This window comes from Mustela nivalis (genome assembly GCF_964662115.1).
Source record: "Mustela nivalis genome assembly, chromosome: 2".
Taxonomy (NCBI): Eukaryota; Metazoa; Chordata; class Mammalia; order Carnivora; family Mustelidae; genus Mustela; species Mustela nivalis.
The window spans coordinates 122,925,495-122,947,724 of NC_139021.1; the positions used below are offsets into that span (position 1 = coordinate 122,925,495).

A 22,230-nucleotide genomic window follows, 5' to 3' on the forward strand; every position below is an offset into this window, starting at 1 on the left:
CCCCACAGCAGTTCAAAGGCTCCAGATGGTGCTAATAAGAAATGACTTATCCTAGAGGCTGCAGCTTGTAAAAATGTATCTGACGCAATGAGGCCTCCTGGTAAAGATTTATTTATAATTTTAACAAAACATCCTATTGTTTTTCCTACGAAAATTCCAATAGCTGAACGGAAGAGCAGTGAGAGTGGTGACAAAAACCCATTCTGATCCTCTCTCTGCGGTCTTATTTTGACACTGTAAAAAACACATTTACAATAATGACAACAGTGTATCCATTATCATTTGTGAGTTATGACATTTCAAAGAACCATCTTATCTTCCACTTCCTCCCATTGCCACAGGTGGATGTTAAAATATTTCTGCCACCAGTTCATTAAAATGTTTTTATAGCAAAACAAATAAGTGCATACATTTAGCCTTCTATGGAACAAAACACTCCATAGCTACTAATGCAGCTTTTAAGAAGGTATTTTTTAGTGTTTAACATCTCAATATCAGAAATGAGAGTGGCTATGCTGGCTGTCGGCAACGAGGTGACAGCATTTGGACACATGGTGCTTAGTCTGTGAATGGGAGGAAAGTGGGTTTATCTCCCAAAGGCCCCGGAAAATCAACAGCGTGAGCGCAGGCACTCAGGGTGACGAGGTCCGGCGTCTGCTACTTACAGTCGTGGTCATGGTTTCCTCAGTCACTACCTTCAGGGTGTCGACCACTGAGATGTAGCCAAGCCTCCGGGCAATGGCCAGGGCAGTGTTCCCATTCTGGCAAGAGGGAAAGGAGGACAAGGAATTAAGAAGTCATTCCCCGTGTCTTGGTGACTGTGTGTTCCCACATGTTTCATCCATATTAAACAGAGGGTGAGTGTCTCATTGGTCCCACCCACTGTCCTACACAAAACACTACTTCATTAGATGTACCTTGCACAAAACCCATCTAACCTGTTCCCCCTCACACAGAAGACACTTGGCTGCTACCTATGGAAGCCAAGAGGCTTTTTAACATTCTAAGTCATCAAGGAGACAAACAAGTTTTTTTTGTTTTGTTTTTTTTCTATATGTATTTCCTACTAGGTGGCAGGGGATTTGTAGTGTTTTATTTCATTTTATTTTTTTAAAGATTTTATTTATTTATTTGAGAGATTGAGAGAGTGCACACAAGCAGGGGGAGTGGGAGAGGGAGAGGCAGTCTCCCCATCGAGCAGGGAGCCTGATGCAGGGCTCGATCCCAGGAACCCAGGATCATGACCTGAGCCAAAGACAGACGCTGAACAACTGAGCCACCCAGGCACCCCAGGATTTGTAGTTTTTAAGTGTGAAACACTAATCACATCTCTCTGGACAGCTCACAATATAGCTACTGTCCCTTGGCCTGAATTCTACTGAATATTCCATTTATACCTATTAATGAAAGTAGAACAGCGACATTGGTGCATGAAGAAAAATATAAAAAGATTCTAGCATCCAGGTCCATCTCTTCCCTCTTCCCTTAGCCTCCCTCTTCCCTTCCCTTCACTCTTACCACAGTGAGTTCGTTGGGGGAAGCATTGTTCTGAAGCAAGACATTTATTATATGCGTGTGTCCCTGCTGAGCAGCTTGATGTAACGGCGTATACCCATTCTGCAGAAGGAAGATGGAAGAAATGACTCTTGCTTCCTTGGACACAAAATCAATGACTTTGGTGGTGGATACGAAGAAGAAAAGAGTTTACCTTTGTTTTGGCATTAACTTTTGCAGAATGCTGGAGCAGGAAATTAACAATCTTGATGTTTCCATAGTGGCAGCCTACATGTAAAGGTGTATATCCCATCTGTAATTACATTTTTCAGAAAAGAAACCTCATAAGTATATTTTCAGAAACTGCCATCCTAAATAGAAGCAAAAGTATTATTTAACCTGTCTGTTTGAGCTGGCATAGTTTTTTTCCCCCTACATATATATACAATGCCCTTGATATTTCTGAGAGCTAGTGTTTGATATAAAAAATAATACCATGTCACATGTAAGGAGTTATTCAATGTCCCAAAGTGTTCTCTTCTGCATCAGCTCAATTTATTCTTACACAAACTTTTTTTTTCTTTTTTTAAAAGATATTATTTATCTATCTGACACAGAGAGAGAGATAGTTAGAGAGGGAACACAAGCAGGGGAGTGGGCGAGGGAGAAGCAGGCTCCCTGCCAAGCAGGGAGTCTGACACAGGGCTTGAGCCAAGGACCTCAAGACCTGAGCTGAAGACAGACGCTTAGCGATTGAGCCACCCAGGCATTCCTCACAGCAACTTTTCAAGGTAGGAAGGAAACATGGCACAGTCAACAGCTGGGCAGAGTGATTCAGTGGCTTCTTGTCGAGGGACAGAAAGAATGATCTGTGGAGAGATGTGGACTAGGATTTATTGAACATTCTATTCTCTAAAAGCATAAAATGGTGGTAGAAAAAAACCATGAAGTGGTTAAATGATAATGCCAGGTAATAGATTGTCAGAACACATGACGGAGATGGAAGTCAGAAACACTAAAGCGGAAGAGGCTGGTGGCAATTCAAGAGGTCGGAGACGTCTGAACTTGATCCAATACACATGCTGGAGTTAAAAGTCTCCTGCTTACATAGCTAGGGTATCATAATTTGAAACCAGCTGATTCAGACAAGACAGTAAGATGCTAAGCAAATTAATATCCACTGACCCCTGAGGAACTATAAATTGTATCCATTAAAAATATATCTTCCATATATATAATTATATACATATATATGTGTGTATAATTACTTTTTAAAATAAGGATATTCCAGATACTTTTCTAGAGGGCCACATTGTAACAGACAGCACCATGCAATTTCAGCATTGACAATGAATTTCTCTTTATGAGGACACCAGCAGCACAATACTGACAAAAGGGAGAAGACTGAGTTTTAAAAACATTTTCATTCTCAGTGTGTGGAGGGCAAAGGGCAATCCATGTTTTCAAGGGTCTGTATCTCATATATTATGCACTGTTGTATCTTTATGGTGACTCTATCCTATAGACAGAATGTTTGTTCCTCCCCAGATTCCCATTCTGAAACCCCAGTCCCCAGTGTGATGGTATTTGGAGATGAGGTCTTTGGGAGGTAATTAGGTCATAGGCAATTAGATGAAACCCCCCATTAATGGGATTAGTGTCCTTATAGGAAGAGATAGGAGACAGCTTGTCTCTCCTCTCTGCTCTCTGCCATGTGAAGGTACAATAAGAAGGCACAAGGTGGCCATGTGCAAACCAGCATGAGGTCCCTCACCAGACAAGGAATCTGCTGGCATTTTAATCTAGGAATTCCCAACCTTCAGAACTGTGCAGAACTGTGGTATGCTTGCCATAGCTACTCAAACCGATTAAGACATGCTCGCAAATGGGTTATATCTGAATTTGAAAAGAGTGTGCCCAGACCACAACTGATGGTGGAAGGTGAAGACGTCTCACCAGGATGTGCTGCCCTAAAGAACTTTACTCTGGTCAGATGCTGTCCCGCAAACCAGTCAGTGCTGCCCGGATGCCCACTGCTACAGCTCGCCATAACCGTGTACGTGAGTCTGACTTATGGTCCCTGAAGCTGCTCAACCTGTGGTGAAGGAGATCCTGGCTTGGTAACCAGAACTGACTGACCAAACTTTGCAGGCTTCTTTCTTGATACTAAGGACTCAGGATATTGCATTAGGAATCAGAATGCTGCTTAGTGGAAGAGGCACGAAAACAGTTTTCTCCAATCAGTTCTCAGTACATCTAGCTTAACTGAAGTAACATTATTCCCAAATTTCATGGTAGAGGATTAATCCCCAGCTAAAAATATAGAGAAAATATTTTTGAAATCTAAATATTAAGAAACTTCTCAGATTTTTAGGGGTGCCTGAGCGGCTCAGGTGGTTAAGCTCCTGCCTTTGGCCCAGGTCATGATCCCAGGGTCTTGGGATCCCTGCTCAGTGGGGGCCTGCTTCTCCCTGCTTCTCCCTCTGCTTGTGTTATCTCTCTTTCTCTGGCAAATAAATAAAACCTTTAAAAAAATGAAAAAGAAATAAAAATTTAAAAAAGAAACTTTTCAGGTTTTTAGTCAGTGTGCCTAATTAAGCAATGATGCAACAGTCTCAAAAGGCTGTTTGTTGCGCTAAGTATACTAATTAGATTTTTTAAAGAAATTGAATCGTGTGAAGAATCTTAAAGCAAGGTTTCTACTTATCCTCGTAGCTTTCCATCCCATTCCTAGTTAAACCCTAAGTCATTATCATGGACTATGCGACCAGTCCTATCTGGTCCCTTCTCTATACCCCCTATGCATTAACTCTCTGAGCTCATTCCTACTAATCTCTTCCTTGCTTGTTGCACTCGAGGACACTGGTCTTCTTGCTGTTCCACAAGCATTAAAGTATTTTATTAAAAAATACATGTGCATAGCCAAGAAGATTTAGCTGGCAGTTAGAGAAATGAAATTGGGGCTCTTCCATTCATTGAAGGCTAGAAAATTCCCACATGAAATGGCACCTTGCACATATATGCTCAAAGAGATGTGATTTGAGAAATTCTTTCCAACTAGCAGCAATCGATTTTAGAAAGACCAACTATTCTTTCTGGAGTGGCTAGGAAATAATCACAGTTCCGGTATCTGAGCAGTCTCTGCCTCTTTTCCACTGTTGTCTACTTAGACCGTCCTTACGAGTGGGGTTTGTCTTCTCCTTTAGGCAATACTGAAAGGCTGTATTTGTGTAGAAAGAGCTAACAGGTGCAGAGGGAGTAATCAGGCTGGTGTTTCTGCTCTATGCTGCCACAAGACCGTATCTTACTGGGTTATAGTTAAGCACATCCCCACACAAATGGTTTGAGAGAGAGGGAGTAGGAAATCCCTTACTCCCAACCTCCTAAAATCTCTTGTCCTCTAGGAGTCGATCCTTGGCTTTCCTTGCACTTAGCATAGTTTTCCTCAGTGAACACACCCACTCATAGCTACGACTACTCCTTGATTTTATTTATTTCAGGTAAACAACTTTTTTGTTATTTTTATATATTGATGCTATCGCTTTAAGGAACAGCTTTCTATTGTCACAGGTTATATGAAATAGTGCTTGATAATGAGGCAGGTAAAGATCGATACAAAATTGTAAGATATTCTCTCAAATAACTTTTTCAAAATTTTAGTTTGGTATAACTAATTGAAATTAAAAAAGTGCATTTCATAGCAAACAGGAATTCTCCCCTAGAGAATAAACTCTCTGAAAATAAACTCTCTGGACTTAGTTTCTTAAAGGCAGTATAGTCGAAAATCTCAACATACTAAAAGAAAAAAGAAAGTTGAACATTTCCCCTGTAGTTTTTTGTTTTATTGTTTACCTCCAAAATTAATGTGGGAATAAACTGGGGGAGAGAAACAAGCAAATATCTCAGATATTACAGAAGAGTCAAAGTGAATGAATATTTCCTTTTTTAAAAAATTTTATTTATTTGGCAGAGAGAGAGAGATCACAAGTAGGCAGAGAGAGAGGGGAGGAAGCAGACTCCCTGCAGAGCAGAGAGCCCGACGCGGGGCTCGATCCCAGGACCCTGAGATCATGACCTGAGCTGAAGGCAGAGGCTTAACCCACTGAGCCACCCAGGTGCCCCAATATTTTCAAAATGATAGGAGAAATATAAGTAAATTGCCATCTCTCTCTCTAGTGTGGCTTATCCCAATTCTGATGCGTCTTGTAATTTAACCTCTTCTCTTTCTCCCGGCCAGTGGACAAATACATTTACATATTTCCAATCTTAGAAAACAAAAACACCTCTTCCAAATATTTGTTTCTTTTTCTAGGTCTAGATTCTTCCAAAGCGAAGCTTCTTGAAAGAAGGCATCTTCACTCACTCTTCCTTCCCCACCCCCTTCCTCCCATATTCTGGGGGACCTACTTTCTAATCACCCCCGTGCCAACCCAGTGACAAGCTTTAGTACTTCTCTCACCCAATGCACCCTCCTGGTTCATGACCTGGCGTCCATGTCATACTCTTTCCTGATCGCCTTAAACACGTCATTAGGCCTGCTTCTACCTCCTTCATCCACTTAAAAATATTGATCCCAGGGGGCTGGGCTTTGGTTTCCTCCTCGCTGTTTCTCAATGATCACATCTGCATTCCCAGCATCACTTAACACAACCATTCTGACAACTAACAAATCAGGATCTATAGTCCAGACCTCCATTCTATACCCTAGAGCCAAAACTTTAGTCATTTACTGGATTTTTCCACCTGGACAGCCCCTAGATCATCTGATACACAACACACCCAATACGGGACTCTTGATCTTCTTTTCCCAGCTAGCTTCTCTCCTTTATTTCCAGTCTCCTTGAATGGTACCTGTGCTCACCCAGTCACAGGGCTCCCGTCCTTTGATGCCTCTGAATTTCTCACTTCTACTCATGTCTTATTGTTCATACTTCTTTAAGTAGTATTTCTCCAATTTCTCTCTTGTTCACCAATTTCCCATCTGCCCCTAAATGAAAGCCCTCTTTGTTCTCCGCCTGGACCTTGGCAGTAGCCTTCAACGGCCCCTGCTCCAATCTCCTTTGACCGACTCGGTCTCTGCACTGTCTCCTGGGATCTTTCTAAATTGGATGTCTGACCTTATGATGCTTCTGTTTAAAACCTTCCAAGGCTTCCCAGTGCAAACAGAATGAAAAGCTGAACTTGCTCAGCCTGGCACATTGAGGCTCTCTGAAATCTTAGTTTTCTAGCATGCCCCCCACCATTTTCTCTTGTTTCTGCAAGACTCAACCAGTTATACCTCCCTTCTACACTCCCCACCTTTGTAAAATAATTTAGTTCATGCCAATATTTCTTAAAATTATTTATTTATATATGGGGTCAAAGTCAGATTTTGTACCAATTCACTGTGTGACCTTGTACAAGTAACTACTTTCTGTGCCTCCATTTCCTGATCGGTAAAATTGGGATACCAACTTCACCACCTTCTAGGGTTGTTGTAAGAATTAAACCAATTAATAAAGGTAAAGCATTCAATACCTGACAAAGAGAAGATGGGTAATATACTTTGCTATTATTACATTATTTTATTATTTTTATTGTCACATATCTTCCTTTCTAGACTCTAAGTACTATGAGGCAAAGGAATAAATCACCCTGTTAAGAATTTGGAAACTAGCAGGAACTCTAAAAATGAATGTAAAATGAGTATCGATTTTTTTTTATTATTTTACACACGTGTAAAGAAATACAACTTAACTATTAATTTGTAATCAGTACCACTGATTACAATGTATTTTGGGTGTCTAAATTAACCTTTTAAAAACCCAAAGGAGTAGCTTTATTTCGGTGGAACCACACTGAATATTAAACCCTGTGGTCAGCAGGACAATTTAGTCTGATCTGATTCAGCAAAACTCAAATACAGAGTCGGAGGTGTAGAAGGTCAGCAAGCCAGTGGGAAGGCTGGGAAAGCTTTTAGCAGGATTTTCTGGTATTTTCCCCAAAACAGAGAAGAGCTCACGATGTTCTCATGATTGCTATGCTTCAATTTAAGCCAATTAATTGGACAGTACCACATATTACACCTGTAGGCTGCTCAGAGATCATCTTCACCAGTAAGAATCTGCAAGTTCATAGAACATAATAAATTCCTTATTCACAAGATTAGAAAACAAGCCCCAAAAACCCATCTCTTGCCCTTCTGCTCTTCTCAACAAGGGGACAATTACAGCCTCAGTTTTTTGGGTGCTATGATCTTTGCTGAGATGAGAAAGAAAGAGAAAAGAATTTGTTAAGAGACCGGTACCTTGCAAAGTACATCACTTGTTCAGGGCAGGAAAGGGAACATGCTTCATAAATACTACACCAAGGACTAAAACGATTACTGAACCTGACCTGAGGTGGGCTGAGTTAGGAGGAAACGCTGCTAGAGGCCCAAGACTCTTAAGCCCAGGGGACCTGTGTGCAAGAAGGCTCGCAGTGCCGTGTCCTGCCTCCCAACATGCCCTGGAGGACCGACCGCTGCCACACTTCCTGACTGAATGACGGGGTACGCCTCGGATATGCAGGGACAGAGGCATACCAAGATACTTAACCCTGTTTAGGACTCCTAGAATTTTTAATCTATAAAGGGAAAGATAACAAAAAAAAGTGTTTAAGTCTGTGTTCGTGTGTGTAAATGAAACAATACAAGGTGAATATATTTACCTTTAATAAAATAAGGAATAAGAAGATAAATCTAAATTCAGTCTGTTTTTTTTTTTTTTTTGGAGAGAGTGTGCATGAGTGAGAGACAAAGAGAGAATCTTAAGGAGGCTCTAGCACAAAGCCTGATGCAGGGCTCAATCCCACAACCCTGAGACCATGATCTGAGTCAAAATCAAGAGTCAGACTCTCAACCAACTGAGCCTCCCAGGTGCCCGTAGTCTGATTCTTTTTTCAGAATTAAAAATGCTTTTATTTTCAAAATGGAAAGTAACAAGAAACTACTCAGCTGCTACTGGGGCCCTTACTGCTAAATACTCAGCTACCTAGGGAAGCAGTCAAGGCTAAGGACAATGAGATTTTTTTTTTTTTTTAAATGGGGAGGAAATAGACTGAAGGTACTGCTGAGCATTCTGGCTACAGAGTGAAGCCATGGAGACCGCAAGGGCACAGAAATTCCAGAAAGGGAACTACCTACCTCACTTTCCCCGTTCTACCTAGGGTTGTCCTGGCCAGGGACGATGGCACTTGCTTTACCATTTTAACACAGAGTTTAAAGCACAGAAAGGATCGTGCCTGGTCAGATCTCCTTCAGGCAGCTCCTTCTCAACAGGGACACAGTATGGGTGGTGGAGCCGAACAATGAATGTCCCAGGGGTGTAGTCTACTCGGGCTGCTCCCTCTGTGTTTATCCGGTAAGTCCAGTCTGACTTTGAGGTCTGAATACCTTTTTACTTGGTGAATTCCTAGTGATACTTCTATATTTGTTAATATCTTCAGTATCAATAACCTCAGAATCGATCCATAGGATACCCAAGATGTTGCATGCACAGTATTTAATAAGCATTCGTTTTTGTGTCAAAAATATGACACACAGAAAGAAACGGGAGTTCTATTTTCGAGTAAATAAAACAAGTTTGCTATGAAGTACCAAAAGAAAATGCTCAGAGAAAAGAGATTAATATGAAGTCTATCTCATAAGATGAAGACACAAAACATCCATTTTTCTTAGCTGAGTTTGAAATTGTGGCATTATAGGATATTAACCAGAATTTGTTTTTCTTTTTGAAGAGAGCTATTTGTCTGAGAGAGAGAGATGCTCACAACCACACACGCCATAAGGAATTTAGCGACTGAATAATAATTGAATAAAACTTACTTTATCCTTTTTTTATGGACTATATCTGAAGAAAGTCAAAGGTCACAAATCACTGATAAATTTCTCTGTATGCATTAAGTCAGTCACAAAAGCCAAGAAAGGAACAAGATTTTACACCCTGCCCTTAAAGGACAGATCTGTTGTAACAACATCAACAGTACTAACACGGATGGGCATCTACAGGCAGCTAGGATAAAGAGCCTACGCCACCAAAGACAAAAGCATCTGGGACACTGTCACCAAAGACTTCAGTGTCCCTTGCCCAGATGCATGTTTGAAATATGATGTATAAGAGATAGGACGGAAAATCTGTCTTCCCCCTAACCACCCCTATCAAATTTTCTGTTTCCATATAGGAGTCACTAAGTGACACTTTATAGGAGCACATTCTTTTCGTATACCTTTGTCTGGGCATCCACGTTTGCCCCTTGGTTTACGAGGACTTCGGCCACATTCACTCTATCTTCTTGAGCAGCCAAGTGCAGCGGGGTCAGGCCATTCTGTGAAAGAGTCAAAGTAAGTCATCTTAGAGAGTGGAGTGTGGCACACACAGGCATGTTCGAGCAACAATTTAGGAGTTCTGGGAGAGGATATCTAGAATTTGCATGCTAAAAAATTCTGCAGGATAAGCTTACCTATTAGCACTGGGCCAACACTGTAACCTGCAGGCTTCATGAAAAATTTCACACACCCTCAGCAGTGGAGGGGTGGCCGGAACCTTGTGTCCTCATCACAAACTCAGCACTTATCAAGGTTTTCCTACATTTGCTTCATCCAGCCCTACTTCCTGTTCATTCTTTTCTTTGTGCAAGCATTTGAAGGCAAATCCCAGACATTATATCATTTTCTTACTACATACTTCAGTGTTCATTTTTTAAAACTAGAGTCTTTTTAAAAAAAAAAAAGACATAAAATGATATAATGTCTGGGATTTGCCTTAAGATACTTCCACAAAGGAGAAAAAAAATTTAAATGAACAAATGAAAAGCAGAATCAGGCCTGTAAAAACAGAAAACCGACTGCTGATCACCAGAAGGAAGGGGGATGGAGGGATAGATGACATGGGGGAAGGCGAGGGGGAGGTACAGGCTTCCAGTTATGGAGTGGGTAAGTCATGGGGACAGAGCGATGATACTGTCCAAGCGATGTGTCGGGACGGAGATGGACAAGTTCACTACACTTGTAGTGAACACAGCACAATGGATAAAGGTGTCAGATCACTAAGTTGCACACCTGAAACCAATGTAAGACTGTATGTCAACTAGACTTAAAAAATAAGTAAGTAAATACGTATTTACCAACCCCCTCACTGGAGACTTTTTTTTGCAAAATTATGCAGGAATTTCAAGACATTATCACTGGTGCTGGCATTAACAGAAATCATTAAAAGAAAAATTAGTTATAAATTAAATATGACAAAAATATGTTAACATGATTAGTTTTAAATTAAATAGGATAAATGAATATGTGATGATAGCATTTTCCCCATCAAATATTAATACCCAAAGCTTATAAATACATTCTGTATGTTGCTTCTGGGTAGGAAATGCAAAAATGAATGCTATCTCCTGAGAATTTCCAGGTCATTTAGATGGCGTATGTGTTTACTGAGACTGAATATTTGAAACCGAGTCTACCATAGAATAAACAGATTACCTGGCTGTTCCAATGGCCAAGGAAATAATCGCCAAGACTATACTCTGTTTTAAAAATCCTCTGTTGCTGTTAAAGTGTCTTTTCATGAGTAATACTTAAGAGAAAGAAACTTGGTGTTAGTGCTTCCAGATTGATTTCCTTCCCCTAATATGAGCACAGAAGTGAATCTCTGTGTCCTGGAGGCCTCTGTCTCCACCTGCAGCAACCATGCAGTGAGAGCCTCAGCTGTCCTATTGTCAGAAGACAAGAGTGTATCAGATGCAGTAGCAGCAAGGGCACAGAGCCCTCGAGATGCTGAACGTTATTTAGTCAGGGGCTGCCCTTCCATATGACTGATCCCAGGACTCAGGAAGGCACTTGCTCTCAAGTTCTTAATAATGTTTACAGGATTAGGGAGGAAGCCCACTCAAAATGAAAAAAAAAAAAAGAGAAAATATGGAAAGGAGGGCTGATACATTTGACTGAAATCCAAGAAAAATAAGCTGGGGCCAAAACCAGTATCACGCAAACACTGACATAATCTGAAAGTCATGTCCCCTATTCTACTTCATTGATTTATTAAGTTTTTATTTTACTTCCAGTTAGCTAACACACAGTGTTCTATAGTTTCAGGTGCACAAGATACTGATTCAACATTTCCACGCATCAGGTGGTTCTCATCATGACAAGGCCGCTCCTCAATCCCCACCCCTAGTTCCCCCCATCCCCTACCCCATTCATGTTCTATTTTAGAGGCAACAAATATTTTTAGCCATAATATTTTGTCAAAGTATCATGGTCACCTATTCTAAGTTAAAGACTTTCCAAAACTTCTGAAGATTCTTTACTGAGTGGTTCTCAGCAAAGTTTGGGGATGTCTTCTGGCACGTGCTCTACTCTCTCGCATCCCCTGGTCTGTGTTCACGCTGCCCCATGAGCCCCCCACTCTATCTGTGGCATGGAGGCACTCACAGCTCTCTGGGCTTCTCTCTCCTTCCTCGCCTCTCAAAGGGCTCATTGTTCCATTTATGTGCATGCCTTCTATGTGCTCACCTCTATTAAGAGCATCATAACCCTGCATTGAAATTCTGTTTTCTTGTCTGTCTTCCTCACACCACTATGAGCCTGTTGAGGCAAAGCTGTACCTTTAATCTTCACGTAACCAGTGTCTACCATCCAGCCCATACTAGGATCTACTAAATAATTAAATCAGAAGAAAGAGCAATCACCTTTAGGTAAAATAGGATAAATAAAAACTTTTGTTTATCTTCATGATTTCCATTGAGAAAATTTTTTAAAAATAGTGTGATGGTTAAAACAATCCCATTTGACTTCTGAAGCTACCTGCTAACCTTTTATAAGGTTTCAACCATTGCTCATTTTAAAAAATGGCATTTACTTGGAACAAGAGACCACCACCAACTCAGAATATCAACAGGCCTGTTCAATATTCCATTAGCGGGACAAAGGAATGGAACTACTTGTGGTGTGCAAAATCCAAGCGGGAAGGTAGGTAGGAACATCAAAAGGAAAAGCAAATCAAATCAAATGCTAACACTTCGTCAGTAATTGGGGTTCATTGGCCTCTTTTCCTTAAAGTGACCAGGAAACGCTGGGGATCAATAATAAGAAAGGAACAAAGTGAAAACAATGAAGTGTTTGGTTCAACATCAATTTTCACAAAAGCTACATCTCTTTTAATATTTATTTTTTAGCAAAGGCATGGAGTCTAGTGTTGAGTGGGAGTTGGGATGGGCAGGTGTTTAAAACTTGGGCAGTTCAAGAAAAATTGACAGAGAATTTTCTGAGCTCCTTATTGCATAATGAAGTTCTCTTCGTGTTCTGTTTTCACTTCAAGGCTTATTTAATACTTTATAGAGAACACGGCAACGGAGAAAGGAAGCAAAGATTTACAAATGCCTTCCCATTAGGTCATTTCTAGGTGCTGTGACGTTCCTGAACGTTCCTGAACACAGTGCGCTATTGGGAAGCCACCTGATCCACTTTTTAAAACTTCCCTGGAAGGTTTTCTGCTGATGTCACGTTTTTTCAGGAAGGTGACCAACAAGGTGGAGGTTGCCTTGGTTACCCACGTCACGTGGGCCTTAGAATTCCCTCGCTGATGTCCAGTCTCCCAAAGCAAACGCTGAGAAATGCTGAAGTATTTCCAGTCTAAAAATTTCTATGATTCTAAGGCTGGATATACGCTGCAACTAGCTGACTGGAGTATTTTATTTATTTATTTAGACTGGAGGATTTTAAGGGGAAAATCAAGTCATACTGAACTTTGGTATCAAATCTAAACATTTACCTATGAACCAATTCTTAAGGCCTACATTGTCTCTGAGAGAATTAGTGAGCTATAGTATTCTGGGCTCTTAAAATAAACTCAGTGGATGACAGAATGTACTTCAAATGGAGAAGACCAGGTCTTCTACCTCATTAAAACAAGTTGATAGTATTCCAACACTCAAAACTCAAAAGCTCCAAAAAAAAAAAAAAATCCTGCTAATGACTATTTGAAATTGTCCTGTGATTCTTATTAGTACAGAGACATGCTCTCCTAAAAGGAATGTTTAAAAACAAAGCTATGAAAAAATCAAACTGTCATACCGGAGAAATATGAAAAAATGTGTTTGCTCTGCAATGATCACAAAGGATTTTCAAGACACTGAAACTGAAAAAAAGGTTTCCCTGTTCTCTCATGTATGTCTTTTCAGCTACAGGATGTGTTAATTTACAACCTTGGGAACTCAGATTCATGCAGAATAAGCTTTTCCCCAAACTGTGAGAAGTCCAAAATTAAGAGACCTATTCTTTTTCTGCTTAAGAAGAAAGTGCTGAATGTTATCCCAGTTAATCTTTATGACATCTCTGTGAGGTAAATATTTTGTCTTCATTTACAAGAGGACAAAACCGGAGCTCAGCGAGGTCATACAACCTGTCCAATCAAGTAAGAGTGAGGTTTAGGATTCACACCCAGGAGATTTAAAGCCTTTGTGATTCCAAAACACAGGCCACATACTGGGGGAAAAAATAAGTTACTTTTTATTTGTCATCATAAAACTCTTGCTATCTTGAAACTCTACTCCAATATCTAAGCTACGGTTGTGTCATCACCAGTGGTAGAGGTTGTAGCTTCATTAACATGTCTCTGGCCAATTGTGGGCTGGACTTTTGTTTTGCTTCACAAAATTCTTCACAAAGATTCAGAATGTCAACTATGAAGGCAGGGGAGTTTGAAAAATTTGGGGAACAGAGGCTTCATGCATTCCTTGAAATTGCCAATTCACACATAAAGACTGACAACTTTCCTAATCTGTGAATAAAATAGCTAGTCTTAATTTCTGTTAATGAACTCTCTGAAGGAAGCACTATTTTCCAATATCTGTAATCTCTGACTTAAAACCAGGACAGGCAAGGAGCAGGTGCCCCCAAAATGTTTGCAGACTAAGTCAACAGATGCAATTTACAACTTACTATTTGCTAGGTTCTGGTATGGCAGCAATGTTGCTCTTTGAATTAACATTCTTACAAAATTTCATAGAATTCAGAAAAACTTTGTGGACTTCATTTTTAGGGCTCTATGTTATTCAATCCCAAGACTTTCCAATTATTGATTTACCATTCTCTTACTGCTTAACCATATTTTCTTAAAGTTTTTGCTATAATAAATATTTTGGCAAACATCCTTGTGCGATATTATTCTTTAAAGATCAATTTGACCTGGATTCTTCATGCTTCTTAGTGACCTTTCCGACAGGTAAGGTTCTACTGTATAGGCTTTGTAGAGAAAAAGGAAGGTTACCTTATTGCTCAGGTTCACGTTAGCATTTCTGCCGAGGAGCAGGGACACCATGTCCACGTGTCCTTCCTGAGCTGCAAGATGGACGGAAGCAATGCCTTGCCGGGTAACCGCATTTGCATCAGCACCATATTCCAGCAGAGTCGTCGCTATGTCCATCTGGTTCTTTTTGGCAGCGATGTGCAGCGGCGTATAACCATTCTGTCAACACAAATCACTTGGTCACATGCCCAGGAAAGAGATAAAAATGCGTACAGTGCACTCTCAAATAGCATGCTTCCCTTTCTAGTGATTTTCTTCGATGGTTTAAAAATTTGGAATCCTGTAAAGCAACCTGATAAATCGAGCTGTGCCATTAAAGTATTGCGCTCATCCCCCACATTCCTGAATCTGGAAATTATACTGCAGACAGTTTAATGCAAGAGAAACAGAGTGCCACTGGTTTTACAAAAGGAATATAGAGTTCTTTCCTACCATGTTGGTAGGTGCTCAATAATTACTTGCTTTATTTAATTTGATACGGAGAAGAAACCCAAGTAGGAAACAACAAACAGTATGGGCATGTTCAGAGCTGTTATCCTGTCTTTAAAATATCCATAATGGTTATTTGTTGCTAACAAGCTGAAAACCTAATGTTCATGGTAGTCCAGATGCTATTATCTACTCTCATAACCCTTTTGTTTTATTATTATTTCTTTTTGAGCAGGCTCCCAATGCAGGGCTCAAACTCATGACCCTGAGACCAAGACCTGAGCTGAGATCAAGAGTTGGATGCTTCATCGACTGCACCACCTCTCATAGCCCCTTTGATCGCCTCCTTTACGAAACCCTAGTTTCTATGTTATGCTTCGGCTGAACTGGCTTCCCAAATAAGATACAGCTCATGTTTCTGTTTTTTGCCTCCCTCTATCAAGAATGTTTATCCCCCACCAGGTCCTCAGGGCCAGCATTTTCCAGCCAAAGCTTCAGCTAAGGGTCATGTTCTCATGAAGTGTTTCACCTCCTCCTTCCCCTTCTAACACCCACTGAGCCTGACTGACTCTAATCAAAGTCTTGGAGATATTTAGTGGCACTCTTTCTTTTCCACACTCGTTTCCTCTTACTAAAACACAAATTTGTTGAGGGCAGGTATTGTGTCATATCTGTCTTTGTATCTCTATTAATGCCTCATGGTGACTGGTGAATCCTCAGAATGTGAGTCAGACTTACTAGAACTTTTGGAACATTCTGGGATCCTCATCTTGGCTGACCCTTGGTGCTTAAGGTAGTGGTGACCTAAATTTCTTCGGTAAACTGTTAATTAGCTGTGTTTCAGGGTCCTTCAGAGCCCTTTGCTCTGAGAAAGAAAGGTCTCCTGTGCTAGGGAGGGGACTCTGTTCTGCCTTACAGTCATTTAAGAGAAACGCAAGATTGTATTTTGACTTGGGCATGACTATATATAATATAAAATATTATAAAATATGCCAATGAAAAGTTAGAATGACTTTTTTTTATAGAAAAAAGGGCTTAGAGAAAAAAAGATAGAATTTGTGGATTTATACTTGGGAAAATGATCCAAATCTAGACAACTATCAGTCGCACTCTTTCCAAGCAATACAGATGGGTCAGAATCAACACAGAGGATACTGGGGACTGCTGAACCACTCACAGGCTAGCCTACTGCAATCAACCCTCATATTTTAAGTCACTAACATGTCCTAGGAGGACAGTGTTTCTTACTTGACAGACGCTCTTCTTCTAATCAATTGTAGAGGATTTAAGCTGTTGGATATCAAACCATGTGAGTGGAAATGCCGCTTCCAGACTCTTCTGAAACCCCCCTCTGCCAAATGGGATGGGCCAGGGTAGAAGATTTTACATCCCTATTTTTAGTTTGGACTTAGTGCCATCTGGAAACCCCAGCTGACCTGAGAAGCCTTTGTCCCTCTGCACAGACACACCCTAAAGAAATTGCCTTCAGAGCCAAATGAAGAGCTATGGACTGAGCCCAACTCTACAGCGAGTGACAGGAGGGGGAGGTCTGTTTCCCTCCCATCCCCACCCCTGCCTAGAAGACAAAATTCACAAAACAGTGCTAAAATAGGACATCTGATTAGTCAATATGTCTAACACTGGCTAAAAAGAGTGGTGACAGCAAGATAGTCTGAGTTTAGCTTCTTACTGAGCACCTTATTTCTGTTTGCTTTTGCATGGACATAACCTTCACATTAGCCACTTTTCAAAAATTGAAGGCAGGTCAGTGTCCTCTGAGAGGTGATAATCATCTTGATTACTTTTAATTCCACCCCAAAATCCTAGGTACTAAAGAACACTAATCAAGGGAAGCTCTGGCATTTCTGTAATGCATGCTGATTTCAGACAAGCTATTCATTACTACTGAGGGTTTTATTCTGAGCTCCATACCTGAGCTACAAAGTAAAGTATAAAGCAAGGGGGAAACAACTGATGGTATTATTTTAGAAGGGGAAGTTCATCTCAGAAAGACTTAAACTGTGTTTCAAATAATAAACAAATAGTTCACCTTGAGACCTATAAGAAATTTTCTAAATTTCCTAAGTGCTTTCTAATTTCTGGAAAGCCAAATGATTTTTACCTGTCACGCTAAAGGGGACAGGTACATTTATCAGAAAAGAAATAAAATAGAGATCCAACTACAGAATCATCTTAGATATTTTTTCCTCTTGATATAGAGGATAACATGCTTGCCAAGTGTGCTTTTGCATTTCAAGATGAAAACAAAAGGAAATGTAATTTTATTTTACCCAAAGTAATATATTTATATGATGCTTCATATTTTTTCTAAGAATTTTCACCATCTCTACAGTTCCACATCAATAGATACATTACACATTTTACAGAAGAGAAATATGACAAATAACAAGCTATGGCTCACTATCCTTTCCACAGGTGCCCAGGTTATGCCTGAATTCATGCCAATCCCCCTTCTAGTACAGGGTCCTGCCTCAGGAAATAGATCCGGCTAAAATGGATTACAGAAGCTGATCTCCTTTTCCAGCACCTTTCTACCTCTCCCATTACAAGATCACATTGTGTTTCTAAACTCGTGTGTGTAAGAAAATATGTTGGCAACTCTACAAAAGAGAAGAAAAGGCAACAAAATGTCACATACCCTAAGGACCAAGCACATGAATGGAGGAAGAGTTCACACTGCAGTCACTACTGTCAGACCCTCAGCTCAAATCAGGCCTTACTGAGACTTTGTTCCTCCTTCTGCACCTCTACCAGATTCAGAAATGCTAAAGCTTCCCTGAGGTATGGGAGGCTATTTGCTGACCCTGTATCGTTCTCCCTCCTTCCTTAACAAAAGAGCCTTGGCACCATGCCGAGCTGAAAAACTACATTTCCCAGCTTCCCTTGCAGGAAGAGGTGGCCAATGGGAGGTAAGGAGAAAGGGCTGGCTGGAGCTTCTGAGAATGCCCTTTAGTCCAACTTTCTTTCTAGTTTATGGCTTAAAAGAGGGCCTGGCAATCTAGGCAACAACAATCTCTCAAAGAAAAGTTGAAAAAAGAAAAAAGAAAAAGAAAAAAATCACCTGAAACTTTCCTTAAGACTCTGGAAACACTGAACCAACATCAACAACTGCCCATCTCCAGACTGCTGAGAAAAATAGAGCCACATCCATTTAAACCAGTATCTTCCAGTCGATGAAGCCAATCCTACCTGATAGAACAGGCTTTGCTCAGGCTCAACGCCCAGAAGAAGCTCCTGACAAGAATCGCTGCCGAGGAAAGTGGGTGGACACAGGGCAGAGCTCCGCCTAAGGCTAAAGGGCCGTTAGAACTCTTTGCCACTCTCTGTTAAAGATGTTCTGCAGACATGCAAACATGGAGGCTTGTTTGGCAAATACAAAGCAGGAGCCCAATGGCAAATACACCAACTACTGACCTATTTCAGAGTTATTCGTGGACTGAAAGACAGAATGGATGGATGGAAGGGTGGACTGCACACATTTTGCTTCATGTACTACTTTATGAATCTTGTCAATCTTAAACTGCCTGGCACAAGTGGTGTCAAAGTTATCACTCTCATGCGAGCACTGAATTGTTTGCCTATTAATTATTGACGGATTGACCACCAAGAACATGTTTTTTTTTGTTTTTTGTTTTTTTAATAATATAATAAAAGTGGTCTGGGTTCAGAAGGATATTAAAATATATTAAAATGAAATAATCATTAAGTTACATTGTAATTTTTTTCATATTTTACATTGGGATAAAATATACATTACATAAAACCTACCACTGTCACCACTTTTAAGTGCACAGTCAATGGCATTAAGTACATTTCACATAGTTTTCCAAGCATTACCACCGTTCGTCTTCAGACCGAAACGCTATCCATTAAATACCAACTCCCCGTTTCTTCTTCCCTTCAATCCCCGGCAACCAACATTCTACTTTCTGTCTCTACATGACTGAAATCAGACAATACTTGTCCTTCTGCGTGACTGGTTTATTCTCCTCAGGACCGTGTCTTTGAGGCTCATTCAGTGCTGCAGCCTGGGCCAGAATTTCCTTCCTTCTTAAGGCTGAATAATATTCCACTGTATGTATACACCACATTTTATTTACCCATTCATTCTTCAATGGATAATTCCATTCCTTTTGGCTCTTGGGAATAATGCTATTCTTTCTTTCTTTCTCTCTCTCTTTTTTTTTTTTTTTTTTTTGAAGATTAAGTGTTTACCAGAAGTCAAGGCATGGCTTTATGATGGGGAAAAATGTTTGTCAGGATCAGAAACTATGGGGGGAAGCCACATTTAGATGAAAAGCAAATTTAGGGGTATGATTCTGAATTCTAGACCTCACCGGGTACAATTCTGGAGAGGATGGGACAGGAGATCATTAAGACATATTGGTGAAGAGTTTCTGAGGAGAAATAACTGTCAAAGTTAACCTACTCCCTAAAAGAAGGTACCTAAAAACCTTCTCTTTTAAAGTCTCCAAAGCATTCTGGAATAGCCCCATTCAGATTTGATCACAATCCATTAGATTGAAACACTAAGGTTAAAAGAGGGCTCTAAAGATGCCCCAAAAAGGCAAAGTCAAAAAAACCCCAAAACATAAAAAGCTTAAAAATGCTAAAAGTTCCTTCAAGAGCAGCGTTTTAGGGAAAGCACTGGACAGCATTATGTAGCAGCATCATTCCAGTTTTCTCAGATCACAGTCGTCTGCTCGACAACAGAGAGCCTATTAAACCAACAGCACTCGATTAACCTATCTTTAAGTAAACTCTTCTTCATGATTTGCCTCCCAAATCAGCATGTATGGCTAATTAGTAAGCCACACACCCTACATAGCTCTTTTCTGAGAAATGTAGGTTGTCTACTAGTCAAAAATGCTCTAACAAGAGGAATAAAGATTCCCCTTAGGATTAATAAAAATAGATAAAACTCCCAACCTATTTTATTAAACAGAAATAAACAACTCGGAGGCAATGTTTCACGGCCAGGAAAATATAAGGCATATTTTTATAACTTTGACAACTCAGACTTTCTTATTCCCTCAGGCCGTGCTGATGTTTTTAATCTGACTGAAGAGTACCTCAACTTCTTTTCCTCCACAGGCCCCAGGACGTCCTGGATTTTTAAGGAAAATCAACTGGCAAGTGAGTATTTATTGAGCATCTACCACATTACTGACGAAATAGCTGAAGGCACAGAGTTCTGGAGGCCCTTCTATGTCTGTGACTTTTCCGTGATGTCTAAGGTGGAGGGTGCCCCATGAGCAGCAAAAGGAATGGACAGACAGAGGCCGGCGGACGCGGCCTGCCAGCCTCCCCGGGCAGGCCAAATCCCAGGTACCTTTGCGGCCGCGTGAGGTGAAGCTCCTTGGTCCAAAAGCAGGAGGGCCACTTTCTGATTATCATAATGTGCAGCCACATGCAGTGGGGTTAGCCCGCTCTGAAAACACGTGCAGAAACAACAACCATGGTCAAAAGTGTCTTTAACACCAGAGGCCTAGGTGTGGGAGATGGGGTTAGTCTGGGTTCAACACAGAGTGCAATTTACATTCCCGATTCCACAACGCTTGGACCCCGGCATTCACCTTCCTATGTCCAAAGGGCTCTTCATCCTATGAGACTTAATTAACTCTGGACTAGTCATAATTTAGGTGGCTGTTGGTGAAGGAGCAAAGGCTGGTTTGGTTACCCTGGAAGTGGCCTGAGGGCAGTTGGCTCCATACCTTCCCAGCAGCATCTGGAGAGGCACTTTTCTGTAGCAGGAGATTGGCTACTTCCAACTTCCCATACTTTGCTGCCACATGAAGGGGAGTAAATCCTTTCTGAAAGAAGAACCATAAAAATAATGAACAACAGAAATGACACAAAGGCGTTGCTTTCCTGGAACCCATAAATGATTCTAACAATGAAGCACAGTTAAGCGTGCATTGACAGACCCACGCAGGACGATGACAGCCCGAGTCCCTTCATCAACAAGGAGGATCAGGATTTTTCATCTTCCTAACTCTGCTGACTGAGCCTCCACGTGCCACTAACTCTGGGACTTCTCAGGCGTCTGACCAGGACAATGGTGGAGAGCTGGGTCTGGGGTGTACTCCTGCTGCGTTTTAGGGTTTCACAGTTTGGGAAGACTAGGTTACTGTGTCCCAGGCCCAGTTTGGATTTGGAGGGCTTGGGAAAATCCAGGACAAGTCTGGACCTCCCGTGATCCCACATCACCAGACTGGAGCCTTTTGCGCCCACTTCTCCAATTCCTGCACGTATACACATTGTCTTTCGCTATGCCCCAGTCCTCAGGAGTCAGAGATTCTTGAATCTTAGCTACCACAGGTGGACTGAGTAACAGCACATGGTTCCAGCCCAGTAAATCTGCCAGAGTTGGGTACCGAGAGTTGAGCAGCTGCTCCTGCTTGCTACCTGCTCCCACAAGGATCTGGAGATACACCAGTCCGTCAGCATGCGCTCCTATGGAGGGTCCCAAGCATGAATCGGAGACTGGAGGGTCATCAGCACATCTGACCTCATGAGACTGAAGCCAACTAGAGCCAACAGGCAGCTGGCACAGTGGAAGGGCTGGGGCACTCGAAACCTAATCCCCACTCACTCTGTTCCACATATTAAATGAGATCCAGAAACTGTGCATCTCAGCTCTGCTGAGGAGCCTAAAGAATTACAGGGGGTATAGTTGGAGGCAGTCATCATTTATTCAGATAGTTTTCCAAGGATTGCCGATTACTGTAATCGGCTTGTATACGGAACACACTTCCCTGCATCCAAACAGGAGAGTGAAACACCCATTTCTAGCTTTCTCAGACATGCCATAGGCCAATTAATCTATCAGACTTGCTAGGTTTACATAGCACTACCAAAACGTGAGCTCTATATTTTGCAACCTGTACCCGCAGAGTGACTGAGTGATAGGTTATTGCTTGAAGGCATCAGAGTGGAGATTTGAAACATCAGACCACTA

At 41.1% G+C, this 22,230-nt stretch overlaps 1 protein-coding gene across 1 annotated transcript in view; it reads right to left on the bottom strand.

The window, feature by feature from the left end:
• The window catches only part of ANK3 (ankyrin 3), a 335,126-nt gene that overhangs the window by 126,534 nt on the left and 186,362 nt on the right, over positions 1–22,230 (bottom strand). The window contains 7 exon segments of the mRNA XM_082721630.1: positions 666–761; positions 1,519–1,617; positions 1,709–1,807; positions 9,739–9,837; positions 14,781–14,978; positions 20,602–20,700; positions 20,984–21,082. Coding sequence (XP_082577756.1) covers positions 666–761; positions 1,519–1,617; positions 1,709–1,807; positions 9,739–9,837; positions 14,781–14,978; positions 20,602–20,700; positions 20,984–21,082 — 789 coding nt within the window.